The 17,002-nt window shown below is 44.2% G+C and overlaps 1 protein-coding gene across 3 annotated transcripts in view; it reads left to right on the top strand.

Annotated features, from left to right (window-relative positions):
- Positions 1 to 17,002, top strand: part of svep1 (sushi, von Willebrand factor type A, EGF and pentraxin domain containing 1) — a 292,595-nt gene that overhangs the window by 180,135 nt on the left and 95,458 nt on the right. For all 3 annotated transcript variants that reach the window (XM_068030634.1, XM_068030635.1, XM_068030633.1), the window contains 7 exons: positions 692 to 815; positions 1,022 to 1,192; positions 1,751 to 1,924; positions 6,069 to 6,188; positions 7,136 to 7,312; positions 12,494 to 12,578; positions 15,099 to 15,290. In XM_068030634.1, coding sequence (XP_067886735.1) covers positions 692 to 815; positions 1,022 to 1,192; positions 1,751 to 1,924; positions 6,069 to 6,188; positions 7,136 to 7,312; positions 12,494 to 12,578; positions 15,099 to 15,290 — 1,043 coding nt within the window. The remainder of the gene's footprint in view (positions 1 to 691; positions 816 to 1,021; positions 1,193 to 1,750; positions 1,925 to 6,068; positions 6,189 to 7,135; positions 7,313 to 12,493; positions 12,579 to 15,098; positions 15,291 to 17,002) is intronic.

Genomic DNA, 17,002 nt, shown 5'->3' with positions numbered 1-17,002 from the left:
ATTGTCCTATGAGAAGAGATTGAGTAGACTGGGCCTATATTCCCTGGAGTTTAGAAGAATGAGAAATAATTTCATTGAAACATAAAAAATTATTCTGGGGTTTAATAGGGTAGATGCTGAGAAAATGTTTTCCCTGGCTGCGGAATCTAGAACATGAGGTCACAGACTCAGAATAAGGGGTCAGCCATTTACGACTGACATGAAAAATTTCTTCACTCAAAGGGTTGTGAGTCTTTGGAATTCTCTATGCCAGAGAGCTGTGGATTCTCAGACACTGAATATATTCAAGACAGAGGTTGATAGATTTTGGGATGCTTAGGGAATTAGGGATATGGGGAGAGTGTGGGAAGTTGAAGTTGAGGTAAAAGATCAGCCATGATCTTATTGAATGGTGGAGCAGGCTGGAAGGGGCGAATGGCCGACACTAGCTTCTATTTCTTATGTTCTTATCTATCAGCATGCAGTCTTTTCATGTCATTCATTAGGTTGGGAGAAACTATCGACATAAGAACAATAAAGGATAAAAGTGACTACTCTGGACTTGTAATTTTCTCTCTCTCTATATGCTGCACCTAAACAAACTGAGAGAATTACCTGGGACAAGTTAACCAGGTGAAAGTAACCAAGAATTATGAATAACTGACTGAATGATGGAATGAATGAAGGAAACTTTAATTTCTCTCGTTTTTAGGTCAAGTTACTGGCCACAGCTTGCCCCGATGACCTTAAACAGGGCAACATGTTGGCTTGGCCTGATTTTCTGTCAGGAATAGTCGGAAGGGTGAAGAAAGATTCCAGGAGTGTTTTCTGTGCTGGTAATTTATCTTCTTTCTAATATACATATACGGAGGGCCCAGATTCCACAAAGCACGCTTGGTTACAATCACTTTTTCACCTCCACCCTGCTCTTTCAACTGACAAGTTCATTTATAACTAACTAACCCTGTGATGGAACACTTGTAGATAAGCTACATAGCTAAGCACTTACTGCGTCTACTTGTTTTTTTTTTCTAAAATTCAGATTGCCCTGTGTTGGAAGGATCTCAGCCGAGTCTCCTTGTGTCCAGTACTGACTTAAAGCCAGGGTCAAGGGTTAAGCTGTCTTGTGAATTAGGTTACCACCTTGTTGGAGACAGTGTGCTGCACTGTCGGAACCTCGGAGCTTGGAGCTATCCAATTCCCTACTGTGAAAGTAAGTTGTCACATACTATAACTATGCACTACCCTTACGACTATGACAGAGGAGCTGCCCAATGACCCATTTGGAGAATACAACACCTGGATGTGGAACTCAGACATAAGAAAGTCTTGCCTTTATATAGCGCCTTTCACAATATCAGGACGTCTCAAAGCGCTTCACAGCCAATGAAGTATTCTTTGACGGGTAATCACTGTTGTAATGTAGGAAACACAGCAGCCAATTTCCACACAGCAAGATCCCACAAACAGCAATGTGACAATGCCCAGATTATCTGCTTTTTTGTGATGTTGGTTGAATGATAAATATTGGCCAGGACATTGGGAATAACTCCCCTGCTCTTCTTCGAAAGAAGTACTTGTGAAGTGTGATAGGATGTAGCGAGCCTTCACTAGAATTGAAATATAAACCTCTCTTCTTTCTTGTCAGATTGGACAGACCTGGCAAATATAATTCCAGCATTTTCTGGTTTTGTTTCTCTTTGATTTTGGATTATAAATTCTGGAGAAGAGACGTGTAAATTTCCTGTTCTATTTTGTGTGTGCTTTTCAGGGATTAACTGTGGCTCGCCTCCTGCCCTGGACAATGGGAGTTTAGCTGCTGAAGACTACCTGTTTGGCAGCGCTGTGTCCTATCTGTGTAACAACGGTTATTACTTGTTGGGGGATTACAAACTCTTCTGTGCCAGTGATGGAAACTGGGCTGGCGTTGTGCCTGTCTGTCTTGGTAAGTCGAAAACAAATAAATCCCAAAAGATTTGATACTGAGGACCGAAATCAAACTTAAGATTAATTGAAAAATCCTTATAAAAAAGAAAGTCTCGCACTTCTGTATCACTTTTCACAACCTCGGAATGTCCCAAAGTGCTTTATACCCAGTGAAGCACTTTTGAAGTGTAGTCACTGTTGTAATGTAGGAAACACGGCAATCAATTTGCACACAGCAAGCTCCCACAAACAGCAATGTGATAATGACTAGATAATCTGTTTTAGTGATATTGATTGAGGGATGAATATTGGCTGAAGGCACTGGTGAGAACTCCTCAATCTCTTCTTTGAAACATCACAGAATCACAGAATTGTTACAGCACAGAAGGAGGTCATTCAGCCCATCATGTCTGTGCTGGCTCTCCAAAAGAGCAATTTCCAAGTGCCATTGTCCCACCTTCTCTCTGTAGCCCTGAACATTCTTCTTTTTCATTTTACAGTCTAATTCCCTCTTGAATGCCTCGATTAAATCTGCCTCCACCACAGTCTCAGGCAGCACATTACAGAGCAGCACAGTGGCGCAGTGGTGGGCGGCACAGTGGCGCAGTGGTTAGCACCGCAGCCTCACAGCTCCAGGGACCCGGATTCAATTCTGGGTACTGCCAGTGCGGAGTTTGCAAGTTCTCCCTGTGACTGCGTGGGTTTTCGCCGGGTGCTCCGGCTTCCTCCCACCGCCAAAGACTTGCAGGTGATAGGTAAATTGACCATTGTAAATTGCCCCTAGTGTAGGTAGGTGGTAGGGAATACTGTAGGGTTAGTATAAATGTGTGGTTCTTGGTTGGCACAGAGTCGGTGGGCCGAAGGGCCTGTTTCAGTGCTGTATCTCTAAAATAAAAAATAAATAAATAAAAAAGATCCTAACCACTTGCTGTGAGAAAAGGTTTTTCCTCATGTTGCCATTGCTTCTTTTGCCAATTACCTTAAATCGCTGTCCTCTGGTTGTTGATCCTTTCACAAGTGGGCACAGTTTCTCTCTATCTACTCTTTCCAGACCCCTCATGATTTTGAACACCTCCATCAAATCTCCTCTCAACTTTCTCTTCTCCAAGGAAAACAGTCCAAAGTTCTCCAATCTGTCCACACAACTGAAGTTCCTCCTCCCCAGAACCATTCTCATGAATCTTTTCTGCACCCTCTCTAATGCCTGCACATCTTTCCTAACGTGTGGCACTCACAAACTGGACAAAATACTTCAGTTGTGGCCAAACCGGTGTTCTTTACAAGTTTAACATAACTTCCTTGCTTTTGTACTCTATGCTTCTATTAATGAAGCCTAGCATGCTGTATACTTTATTATCACTCTCTCAACCTGTTCTGCCACTTTCAATGATTTATGCACATATACACCTAGGTCCCTCTGTTCCTGCACCCGCTTTAGAATTGTACCTTTTATTTTATATTGTCTCTCCAAGTTCTTCCGACCAAAATGAATCCCTTCATACTGCTCTGCATTAAATATCATCTGCCACTTGTCCACCTATTCCACCAACTTGTCTGTGTCCTTTTGAAGTTCTACACTATCCTCCTCACAGTTCACAACACTTCCAAGTTTCATATCATTCATGCTGCGGGATCTGCAGGAGCATAAAGTACCAGAGGGTCTGACATCCTCAAATGTGCATAAATTGTCAGGGCTGGATGGATTGCATCCCAGGTTGTTGAAGGATGGTAGGGAGGAAATAGCGGATGCGCTGAGGATCATCTTTAAATCCTCACTGGACACGGACGAGGGGCCAAAGGATTGGAGGTCTGAGAACGTTATACCATTGTTTAAAAAGGGTCCGAGGAATAGGCCAAATAATTATAGGCCGGTCAGTCTGACCTTGGTGGTGGGTAAATTATTAGAATCAATTCTGAGAGACAGGATAAACTGCCACTTAAAAGGCATGGATTAATCAGGGATAATCAGCATGGATTTGTTAAGGGAAGGTCATGTCTTACTAATTTGATTGAATTTTTTGAGGAAGTAACAAGGAGGATTGAGGAGGGTAGTGCAGTGGATGTGGTCTACATGGATTTTAGTAAGGCATTTGACAAGGTCCCGCATGGCTGATTGGTCAGAAAAATAAAAGCCCATAGGATGCAGGGAATGTGGCAGGTTGGATCCAAAATTGGCTCAGTGAGAGGAAGCAAAGGGTGGTAGTCGACAGATGTTTTTGCGAATGGAAAGTTGTTTCCAGTGGCGTTCCACAGGGCTCAGTGTTGGGTCTTTTGCTGTTTGTGGTATATATTAATTATTTGGACTTAAATGTGGGAGGCATGATTGGGAAATTTGCAGATGACACAAAAATTGGCCATGTCTACAATCCCCCTGAAGCTGGGTGGAGTCCCAGCAGTGGCCATTGCTCCGCATGGTGCTGCTGGGACTGACGAGCTGCTGGCCCTTTGATTGACCAGCAGATCCTGTAGGCGGGATGTCCTGCCTCAGAGGGGCAAAAGTCCCGCTCGAGGCCATTTAAGGGCTTGGACCACGTAAAATCTCTGCGTGGCTCCCATGCTCGGTGGAGGCAGCTCCCCCTCCCGACTTTTAATCCAGTGGGTGCGGCCTCTGCCCTGACATAAAATCCTGGCCTATAATTCAGTTTCTTGGGTTTGTTCAGTTCAGTCAAAATTTCAGTTGAGTGTGTTTTAGGGCTATTCATATAACGCCATCTTATCAACTATTGCACTGTGGTAGCTTACGTGATCATTTGCAAACTGTGTTATCAATGTTTTAGCATGTGATGAGGTTTGCAACTTTTAGGAGTGACTCCCTCTTACCAGAAGCTGCCTCTATGCTCTAATACGAGGCAAGCCCTTTACCACAGAGGCATGTCCAGATGCATGCCTATGAACATCTTTTAACCTTTTAGGAAGATGAACCCTGTTTTTAATTTTTTAATCTCTAATTCATAGGAAATTAACTCTTTTAACCTAACAACCCCTTATAAGCCAGATTCCTTCACAGTAACACGTATCCTGATATTGCACTTATTTATGGGATTTGTGCTGCTGTTTGCACTGGCTTTTCACTCCCCGTAAGGATGCTATAGTAAATCCTTCAATGCAAATATTGATGTAAATAATACACCTATGTACAAGCAGGAATTATTTTACAATCATCACTTCTCCTGGGTGCTATAATACTTACAACAGGCAGAAGATGATTGTAGTCTAAATAAAACTGGATGTACTAGCTGCGAAGTGGTACCTAAATTCATTTATCAACTGGCAGGAAAGAATGAATAGGCTGAGGTTCTTTCCTCTAGAAAAGAGAAGACTGAGGGGTGACTTGATCGAGGTTTTTAAATTTATGAAAGGGTTTGATATGACAGATGTAGAGAAGGTGTTTCTTTTTATGAGGGAGTCCAAAACTAGGGATCATAAATATAAGACGGGCACCAATAAATCCAGTAAGGAATTCGGCCAAACTTCTTTACCCAGAGAGTGGTGAGAATGTGGAACTTGCCACCACAGGGAATGGTTGAGGAATAGCACAGATGCATTTAAGGGAAAGCTGGATAAGTGCATCAGGGAGAAAGGAATAGAAGGATATGTTGATGGGTTAGCGAAAGAAGAGTGAGAGGAGGCTCGTGTGAGCATAAACACCAGCAGAGACCAATTGGGCCCAGTGGCCTGTTTCTGGGATGTAAATTCAATGTTTTCTATGCAAATTCAACATTGTTGTACCCTTTTTTGGGCAGAAAACAGCAGCAACGATAACCCTATTTAACAGGGCATGGACTGAAATCCAATCAACAGAGATATTTGGGCGACTGATAAATCAGTCAGGGATTTTATTTTTTGGGCCTTCCTGGCAGCTGCCTGAATTGAGCATAGGCCTCATCTCAATATTGAAATAAGGCCCATGCACCCATTTCAGACACTGACTCCTAAATACACCTCAGTGAGTTTTTGAAGAATCTAGATTGAAAGGGAACACATTCATCAGAATTTTCTTTTGAACTTTTTCCACCCTCTTTTGGGAATTCCACATTAGTGGGTTTTCCTTAATGCCACTGTGTTTACACCATAGTTGTATCCTTCAAATATCATATACCCTGTATGTATCGTAGCCTCACTCTCATTCTTTAAAAATCAATGTTCTCTGTTGTTGTTTCCAGATCTTGATGAATGTGCATTAGGGTCAGATTGTGACACAAGGTCTGAATGCATCAATACCGTTGGGTCCTACAACTGTATCTGCCGACCACCATACACAGGCGATGGAAGAAATTGCACTGGTACAGTTGGTATATGCGCAATCAGGCCGCGTTTATTGCCTGTCCCAAATTGCTCTGAGGCTGTTAAAAGCCAGCTATGTAGAGTGGGATTGGAGTCACATGTAATCCAGATCAGGTAGGGGTGGCAGGTTCCCTTCCTTGAAGGACATTAGTGAGCCAGTTGGGTTTTTATGACAATATGGCAACTTGGGGATATCTTATCAGGTGCCTGCTGACAAATCACCAAATTTAATGAATTTGATTCAATTGGTGGAATTTGAACTCCCAACTGCGGAATTAGTTGTCTAGTGCTATAACCACCAGGCTGTTGTACCCATGCTACAATCAGAAGCAAGTTATTTTTCTTGAATGTGTTTGAAGAGACAATCTGTTTCCTTAAAAGGACATCTTTTACATTCAACTTCAAGGAAACAGAGAGAGTTCCCAGTCACTGTACAACCTGTGTTATTTGTTGGGATGGAAATTCCAATGCATGCATGAATTAATGAATTAATAAGGATAAGTACACTTCCATAAATGCTGTAATGTAATTTTTATTTAATAAAGCCCACAATTTTAATTCAAAATGGCCAAACAATGAGCTAAAAATGTATTTCTTGCTGTATTTCTATTGTGATTCGTCAACCTTATCAGTAGCATGTGAAAATTTAATATCATGTAAAAGCTCTTTTATTCAATGTATGGTTAGAATGTAGTAGAACTTGCTACCAGAGGGATTGGTTGAGGCGAACAGAATAGATGCATTTAAGGGGAAGTTAGATAAGTACATGAGAGAGAAAGGAGTAGAAAGATATGTTGACTGGTTGAAATGAAGTAGGGTGTGAGGAGGCTCATGTGAAGCATAAACACCAGCATGGATCAGGCTGAATGGCCGATTTCTGTGCTGTAAATTCAACGTACTTCTGTGTAGAAATAGCTTAATTCCTTTGTTTTTTTCTCTTGTTCAGATCCAATTAGTTGTAAAGACCCTGGGAGACCTGTTCATGGATTGGCTCGGGGCAATGTGCACATTGTCGGAGGTCAGGTGACTTTCTCTTGTGAGGACGGATACCAATTGAATGGTACTGAGAATGTCACATGTTTAGAAGATGGACTGTGGAGTGACCCAGTGCCTCGCTGTCAAGGTGTGTAACCAGAGTCACGATATGTCATCTATAAAGACACTATAAAGAGAAGGTGCAAAAAATGATTTACAAGGATAATACCAGAACTGAGAGCATACAACCATCAGCAAAGACTGAATAGGCTGGGGTCCTTTTCCCTAGAAAAGAGAATTAGGGTGGGCTGTGGGGGTGACCTGATAACGGTCTTTAAAATTATGAAGGGCTTTGGTATGGTAGATGTAGAGAACATGTTTTCTCTTAAAGTGGGTGTTCAGAACTAGAGGCCAATACTATAAAACACTCACTAATAAATTCATTTAAAAATTCAGGAGAAGCTTCTTTACTCAGAGAGTTGAGAATGTGGAGTTGTTGAGGTGAATAACATAGCTACATTAAAGGGAAGGTTAGATGAGAACTTGAGAGAAAAAGGAATAGATGGTTATATGGAGATGAAATAGGGTGGGAGGAGGTTTGTGTGGAGTACAAATACTGACACAGACCATTTGGATAAAATGACCTGTTTCTGTGCTGCAAATACTATGTAATTCTCCGAATAGTGAGAACAGACCACATAGTTTATTCAATGAGTTTGGAAAACCCAACATCTAAGGGGCTGAAATTCCAGTCTGCTAACTTCAGTGAGGAGATGGTGAGTAATAAGTGATGGAATTTAAGTGGAAAGCACGAGATGGCTATTTGCCCAATTTCCTCCCATGATTTTTCCTCTCAATGACATTAATGAGGATATGGGACAGCACACCATAATCACAAAGATTGCAGACGACACAAAGATTGGCCATGTGGTAGATAGCAAGGAGGATAGCTGTAGGCTGCAGGAAGATATTGATGGTCTGGTCAGATGGGCAAAAAAGTGGCAAATGAAATTCAACCCTGAGAAGTGTGAGGTGATGCATTTGGGGAGGTCAAACAAGGCAAAGGAATGCATGATTAATGGGAAAGTACTGAGAAGTGTAGAGGAAGTGAGGGACCTTGGAGTGAATGTCCACAGATCCCTGAAGATAGCAGGACAGGTCAACAAGGTGGTTAAGAAGGCATATGGAATCCTTTCCTTTATTAGCCGAAGTGTAGAATATAAGAGCAGGGAGGTTATGCTGGAACTGTATAACTCATTGGTTAGGCCACAACTTGAGTACTATGTGCAGTTCTGGTCACCTCATTACAGAAAGGATGTAATTGCACTAGAGAGGGTATGGAGGAGATTTACGAGGATGTTGCCAGGACTGGAAAAATGCAGCTATGAGGAAAGATTGGATAGGCTGGGGTTGTTCTCCTTGAAATGGAGAAGGCTGAGGGAAGATCTCATTGAAATGTAAAACATTTTGAGGGGCCTGGATAGAGTGGAGGTGAAGGATCTATTTACCTTAGCAGAGAGGTCAGTGACATGGGGGCATAGATTGAAAGTGATTGGTAGAAAAATTAGAGGGGAGTTGAGGAAAAAGTTTTTCACCCAGAGGGTGTTGGAGGTATGGAATTCACTGCCTGAAAGGGTAGTTGAGGCAGAAACCCTCAACTCATTCAAAAGGTGTCTGGATATGCACCTCAAGTGGCGTAATCTGCAGGGTTATGGACCAAATGCTGGAAGGTGGGATTAGACTGGGTGGATCATTTTTCGGCACAATGAGCCAAGTGGCCTCTTTCTGTGCCTTAAACTTCCTATGATTCTATATTTGATTCTATATTTGGACAAGATCAAATCAGCGTTTGCTTCCAAGGCAGACCAGGGCTTTGCCGTTATTCCTCATCAGTACAGTCTCAAACCCAGTTTTTTAACATTCCAGGAGTTTTCTTCGGACACCTTTTAACACATTTTTTGGTTTAATTTGCGCGTTTAGAGAGAGTGGGTACTCCCGCCAGTGCTCTCTAAAGATTTCAATGTAATCCTTGGGAAAGGAGATCTGTACCTCCAGTGTAACAGTGTCCGTGCAGAGTTTTGTCCTGGGCAGTTTCAGCCAGGCAGTATGAATAAGGAATAAAAAGAGATAATGCTGGAAACACTCAGCAGCCCTGGCAGCATCTGTGGAGAGTGAAAGAGAGTTAACATTTCAGGTCGATGACTTCTTGTCAGCACTGGAAGATACTGTTAAAGAGCAGCTTTTAAGCTGTTGAAAGTTAAGACTGTTCTCCTTGGAACAGGAAAGGTTAAGAGGTGACTATGGCGACGGGGTCAATAACCAGAGGTCATCGATTTAAAATCACTGGCAGAGCATCTAGAGGGAAGATGAGAATTTTTTCCGCTCAAAGAGTTGTCGGGATCTGGAACGTTCGAGCTGAAAAGGTGGTGGAAGCTGATTCCATCAATAATTTTAAAAGGGAGTTGGACAGGTACTTGAGGATGAGGGACAGACAGATTTACGGACAAAAAGCGGGATGTGGGACTAAGCACAACTGCTCTTTCAAAGAGCCAGCTCAGGTATGATGGGCCAAAAAGCCTCCTTCTGTGCTGTACAGTTTTATGATTCTAAGCAAATCCGGAGCTGGGGGAAAGGAGGAGGGGGAAGGAACCAAAGGGAGAGGTCTGTGATAGGATAGCAGGCATGAGGGATGATGGTGTAAGTCAAAAGTGGCTGATAATGGGAGAAATGTGGAAACAGAAGATGGATCTAGAGCAAATGTAAGTGATTACAGAATGTCCATCAGAAAATGAAAACCGTGATTAATTTAAAACAAAAGCAAAACACTACCGATGCTGGAAATAGGAACAGGGGGCAGTCATTTAACACTTTGGGCATGGTTCACCATTCACTGAGATCAAGGCTGATCTGTGACCTAACTCCATATATCTGCCATTGCCCGATATCCCTTATCACTTTTAGTTAACAACAGTCTATCAATATTGCCATGCAGGCCCCCACCTGTCAAGAATGAGGCACATTGGTTTTATCATATGATATGATAACAGTTGATTTTCAACTGTTGCTGGAGAGAGGAAATGACTTGTTGAACAGATCAGCTGTGGCTGGAAAAATCATTTGCATACGAACAGACGGTGCTTGTGTAGACAAAGGACCATTCCCTGACACATTCAATCCACAATGGATGTTGATCACCGAACAGTGAGGGTATTTATTTATTTTATTTATTTAGAGACACAGCACTGAAACAGGCCCTTCGGCCCACCGAGTCTGTGCCGACCGAGAACCACCCATTTATACTAACCCTACAGTAATCCCATATTCCCTACCACCTACTTACACTAGGGGCAATTTACAATGGCCAATTTACCTATCACCTGCAAGTCTTTGGCGATGGGAGGAAACCGGAGCACCCGGCGAAAACCCACGCGGTCACAGGGAGAACTTGCAAACTCCACACAGGCAGTACCCAGAATTGAACCTGGGTCCCTGTGAGGCTGCGGTGGTAACCACTGCGCCACTGTGCCACACACATTCCAGGGCCTGCTGGGGTGATGCAATCCGCAGCAGCCAGGACTGGTTGGACCAGCTGGTCACATGACTAACTGGCTGTTCCAGGCCTTTTTGAACTCGCCACAGAAAGTTTGAACTCAGAGGGTCTGTTTGCTCCTGGACTGAGAAGATCTCTCCTGCCTGCTACCATCTCTTTCTCACAAGCCTCTGAATCCACTGAAGACACATGAACCCCAAGAGAGAAAAGTCTCCTACAGTGAACAAGGTTTAAGAAGAATACTGCGTCCCAATGAAAAACAAGATCTACCTACAATCAAGGACTCTACAGTGAGCTCGAAGAACCTTAACAAAAAACTCTTCAGATATTGCCTCAAATTTTTCCACTTTATTTTTCTTCTGCTCTTTTTTGTCTCTATTTGCATGTATGTGTCATGTATGCATGCTAGCATGGGCGCATCGTGTACCTGTAGGCATCAACCAAATTAGAGTTTAAGTTCAAGTTTAATAAATTTCAACCTTTCTTTTTTAAATCTAAGAAAACCTGTTTGGTCTGGTTTCTTTGCCTTATAATTGGAAAGTGGTGAACAAGGATTCACCAAGGGAGAACTAAAAATACGATGTGTTTAAAATTGAACCCTGTTACGGTAAGACCAGGTGAAAGCTGAGAGGGAACTCTCGACACCTTTCTCACCTGGTCGTAACAATATCAGATTTCAAATTAACACTTGATCGAGCATCAATCGCTGTTTGCAGAAAAGAATTAAAATAAACCCATCCAGAAATTCTGGCAGCAATGGGATTTGATGCAGGTTCCCACAGTGACTGGAGCCTTTAATCTAGCACCTTTAAACCACTCAGCTATAGAAATAGAATATCACCTGAAATAAAAAATGGAAAATGCTGGAAATGCTCGACAGGTCAGGCAGCATTTGTGGCGAGAGGAACAAGTTAACATTTCAGGTCGATGAGCTTTCATAAGAACTGCTCTGATGAAAGGTCATTGACCTGAAGTGTTAACTCTCTTACTGTCCCCACTGATGTTGCCTGACTGGCTGAGTATTTCCAGTGTTTTCTGTTTTGATTAAACTGAAGTTCCTTGTAAAATGATGAGGTTCCTGTTCCTCCAGCTTGCATTAAGCTTCATTGGAACCATGTAGGAGGCCGAGGGCCGAAAGCTCAGAGTGGGAATGGAGAATTAAAATGGCAAGTGACTGGAAGCAGAAGTTCATGCTTGTGGACTGGATGGGGATGTTTAGTGAATTGTTCACCCAGTCTATAAGGAGAATCTCACACACCTGGAGCTGGTTTCGCAGCTTTTGCCCCGGGTGTAGCTTTAGTATAAATGCAGCAAGAAATATTGTTAAAATCATCAGTTGTGCAGTGGAAATGAATACCTAAATTGAATGTAATCGGGAGATTGCTGATTATGTCTCATCAATGAGACATATTTAGGGATGTTGCCTGTTTGTAGTTTGGACCCAAATGTGGATGTTCCCTGAACAAACTGCGGTGGGAGGGGGAAAATTAGTCTTCATTGAAAGCACGAAGCGGACAATAGTGAATTGGCAGGGCATTTTACACCCCCGACTTTCCATTGAAGTCAATAGGAAAGCCAGTGGGACAGGCAGCAAGCTGTAAGAGGAACTGCAGATTTGCTATCACTCATCTTGCACTTTCAATGAAGACCAATTTGCACATCCTTCCCCACCATTTGTTCTTTGCCCTGCATACCTGTATCCACATTACATACTAGAGTTTTAGCATTATCATTTTTCTATTATTACTTATTTATGGCAATGTGATCTTTTCTTCCTAGCTCGATCCTGTGGGGTACCTGGTATTCCAGCAAATGGTACAAATGAAGGGACTGACTTCACCTTTGGTGGGAAGGTGGTGTACAGGTACAAAAAGGTCTTTCAAAGGAGTTTCTCCTCTTCCATCCCTCCTTTCCCCCCTTGCCCCCCTTGACCAAGTAAAACTGAAGATGGTCAATATCGGAGGGGGGAAGCTCTCCGCTGGTTGGAGTCATACCTAGCGCAAAGGAAGATAGTTGTGGTTGTTGGAGGTCAATCATCTCAGCTGCAGGACATCACTGCAGGAGTTCCTCAGGGTAGTGTCCTAGGTCCAACCATCTTCAGCTGCTTCATCAACGAGCTTCCCTCCATCAAGAGGTCAGAAGTGGCACAAACGCCAGGGAATTCTGCTTCACGCTCATTCAGATACTTATGCATTACATCTGGAGCCTAATGAGGCTCATGCAAGGAGTAGGTGCAAGTGTTTCAGCTCCCAAATGTAGGAGTGAGGAACTGTAGCCAGAAGGAAATTGGTGCATGGCATTCTCCCCCAATTCCCTCCTCCTCTGCACCAGTTACATTCCAGCTCCCTGGCTCATTAAGGACAGGGTGAATTGATCCTTGTCTCCTTACACTGAGCTAAAAAGCCCACCCAGACGCCATTAGGTTACTGAAACTGCAGTAGAACCTACTTGATTGGATGTTCTCCACTCCCCCGCATCCCCTGAATGATACAGTGCAGGTCATTACATCATAATATTTTGGTTCCTTTATTTCTTTTCTTGCTAATTTTCTACCCTCCTGAGTTGAAGTTGGTGGCCCCTTGCTGGGGTCTGGTTCCACAGGGGCTGCATGTACTCAAACACCTCACCCAATTGGCCATTGTTCACATATGGATTTTAATATCACAGCTGAGCTCAATCTTGCCATCTGATGCTGTTGCACATGCAATTCCTGCTGGGACCAGCATCTACTGGTAACTCAGCCAACTTTCACCACCCAAACCAAGGAAACCAATGGTAGCACATCTGCTATTGCCTCAGCTGAGATGAGCTAACTCAGCACTAGCCAGAGATCAGCCCTGGGACCATATTATCCATAGGGCTCAGCCTCAGTCAGCCAATGAGCACTGTTTATTACATCATACCTGAAGTCACTTCAGTTTGAGTCTTGATTCTGTTTGGCTGCAAATATCTGGGCCAATAACGGAATTCGAATAGCCTGTGACATCAGCATGTCTCATTATCATAAATTAATGATACATATTCTGGAGTCTAGCACATAATCAAGTTGCCCACTCCCCTCACTTCTCTTCCTCAGTGGTTTGATGCACATGTGACCATATTTCAGCCTCCAGTATTTTTTTGTTGATTTTTGCATATTAGTGTGTTATGATGAAAAATATTTAGCATGTCAAGGAAATAACAGATGTTGAAATGTTTCTAGCACTGATAGAGTATACTGTAATACTCATGGTTATCCATTCATGTATGTTTAATCAACTTTAAGATGCATTCCTTAAACGCTAACTTTGTGCTCAGAAACTATGGCCAGAATTTTAAGGGCCTCCCCAATGAGTGGGGTTGGGGGTCGGAGGGTGCGTAAAATTGAGTGGGAGGCAGCCGGGGGGGGGGGGGGGGCGGGGCCTTTCTCGATCCCCTCCCGCCCTGGCTGCAATTTTATGCTGGGCGGTGGCTGCAAGAAACAGTTTGCCTGTCCCAGGCCAATCAAGGCCCTTAAGTGGCCAATTAACTGGCACTTAAGGCCCTCCTCCCACCGCCGCAGGTATTTTACCCTCGGCAGCCAGACGGCAAGAACCCCACCTGGTGAAACCAGACAGCTTTCTTAAGGGCTAGGGGAGGGAACCCATCCTGATCGGAACCCTGTGCCACACGGAGGGCCACCCCCAAAGCCCCAACCGCCCCCAACGTACAACACTCCCTGCTCCCCCCAATCAACCCCCCCTTGCCTTGCCGGGGCCCGGCCGATTATCCCCGGTGAGGCCCCAAAAACTTACCTGAGTTCCGGGGCCATCCTTCCTCTATCTTGCGAAGGCTGGGTGTAGTCCCAGCAGTGGCCCACCGCTCCTGATGGCGCTGCTGGGACTAAGAGCTGCCTGAACCCCTGATTGGCCGGCAGCTCCATTAGACAAAACTTCTTGCTTCAAGGAGGAAAAAATCCCACCCAAGACCAATTAAGGGCCTGGGGAGTGACAAATCCCAACCTGGCTCCCCAGGCCCGGCGGAGGCGGGCTTGCCACAGACTTTTCAGCTGGTGGGCGGAGCCTCTGACCCAATGTAAAATTCCGGCCTATGCTACCTCAATTGCAAATTCACTACCACAATAGCGCAAGGAGTGGTTGAGGTGAATAGCATCGAGGTATTTAAGTGGAAGCTAGATAAACACATGAGGGAGAAAGGAATATAGGGTTATGCTGATGGGGTGAGATGAAGTTGGATGAGTGGAGGATCACGTGGAGCATAAACACTAAACACATAAACCTGTTGGGCCAAATGGCCTGTTTCTGTGCTGTAAAATTCTATGTAATTCCATATAACATTTGCCAAAGATCTTTTTTGGATCCTTTCCTACAGAAAGAATAAATGCCACTTTTCTTCCTTTTTATAGTTGCAATAAGGGATATGTGTTGTCTGGAGCAGCAGAAATCTCTTGTTTAGCAAATGGTAGTTGGAGTCATGAAACACCTACTTGTGAACCTCTGATGTGCCCTACTCCACAGGATACTGACAGTGGTAGATACGACATGAATGGGATCACATACCTCTCCACAGTTTCATATACCTGCAACAGTGGATATCAGTAAGTTAACCCTTATGGTGTACAGTAATGTTGTTTGTTTCAAGATTTTGTTGGGAGTGTCACTATCACCAAGTCCTCCTCCAGCCCTATAACCCTCTGAAATCTCTGCGCTCCTCCAATTCTGGCCTCTTATGCATCCCCAGATTTAATCGTTCCACCATTGGCAGCCATGCCTTCAGCTGCCTAGGCCCTAAGCTCTGAAATTCCCTCCCTAATCCTCTCCGGCTCTCCACCTTTCTCTCCTCCTTTAAGACATTCCTTAAAACTCTCCTCTTTGACCAAGCCTTTGGTCACCTGCCTTAATATCTCCTTATGTGATTTGGTGTCAAAATTTTGTTTGATAACACTCATGTGAAATCTTAGGACATTAAAGGTGCTTGATAAATACGTTGTTTTTGTTGTGTACTCCACCTTTGGTAGTCAACAGTCATAAAGGCATCTATAAAGCTGAGTTGAGTGTGCTTGCTCATGGGACAGTTCTCCAAATGTAAATCATTCCTCATGGTTCTGTTTTCAATCCTTTGTGACAGAGATGGCTGGAGTTAATCCAAAGTGTTGAACATTAATCGCCCAGAGCAAAACTTAACATAGCAGAAAAAAATAACTTCTCATATTTCCTTTCGTTCACACAGAAGCAAAGCCTGATTAGATTGCAACACTTACAGTTCTTGCAGATCTAATATTTCAATACGTGGTACAATTTTAAAGGGGTGCAGGGACAGAGAGACCTGAGGGTTTACATACACAAAGACATAGAGTCTAAAAGCAAGGACATTATGTTAAATCTTTGGGCTGAATTTTATGGACCCCCGAGGGACAGGAACAGAGGCAGGGTGGGGGGGTGGGGGGGTGGGGGGGTGGGGGGTGGTGGATGCTCATAAAATTGTGTGGGAAGGCAGGGGGTGGAGTGCCTGTCACCTTCCTGACGCCAACCAATTTGGTCTGGGACGGGGAAGGCCGAGGTCGGCCTTCCTGCCCAGAGGCCAATTGAGGCCCCTTAGTGGCCAATTAATGGCCTCTTCCTACCGTTGCTGGCATTTTACAGCAGCAGGGGAGGTGCCTCTGCGATGTGAGGAGGCCACCCAGTATTGGGGGCACCCTCCTCCGTGGGCATTCTGTGGACTACGGAGGGTTCCTGGCAGCAAAAGCCGCCCTTTCCCATCGCCAACCCCCTTGCCCTCAACAATCCACGCCAACCACCTCTTCTCCCACCTTGCTTCACTGGGGTCTGCCTTAGTGATCCCGGCAAGCCCACCCCCATTTACCTGCAGTCTGGGCTCCAATGCTGCTCTTTGTGGGGTGACTGCTGCAGTTCCAGCAGTGGCCACTGCTCCTGACAGCTCTTGGAGGCATGATCCCCATCCTTAAAGGGACAGGAACCCTGGCACCAGGCAGTTAATTGCCCGAGCAAAATACAGCTGGGGGCCCTCCAAAGAGCCGATGTGGGGTTCCCCTCATCAAAGTGAAGGCGCATGGGGTCCAAGGTGTACTAGCTAGATGGATAAAGAACTGGCTGGGCAACAGGAGACAGAGAGTAGCAGTGGAAGGGAGTTTCTCAAAATGGAGACGTGTGACCAGTGGTGTTCCACAGGGATCCGTGCTGGGACCACTGTTGTTTGTGATATACATAAATGATTTGGAGGAAAGTATAGGTGGTCTGATTAGCAAGTTTGCAGACGACACTAAGATTGGTGGAGTAGCAGATACTGAAG

This window comes from Heterodontus francisci, chromosome 4 (assembly GCF_036365525.1).
Source record: "Heterodontus francisci isolate sHetFra1 chromosome 4, sHetFra1.hap1, whole genome shotgun sequence".
NCBI lineage: Eukaryota > Metazoa > Chordata > Chondrichthyes > Heterodontiformes > Heterodontidae > Heterodontus > Heterodontus francisci.
The sequence above is the reverse complement of the archived record's forward strand: the minus strand, read 5'-3'. Positions and strand labels throughout refer to the sequence as shown.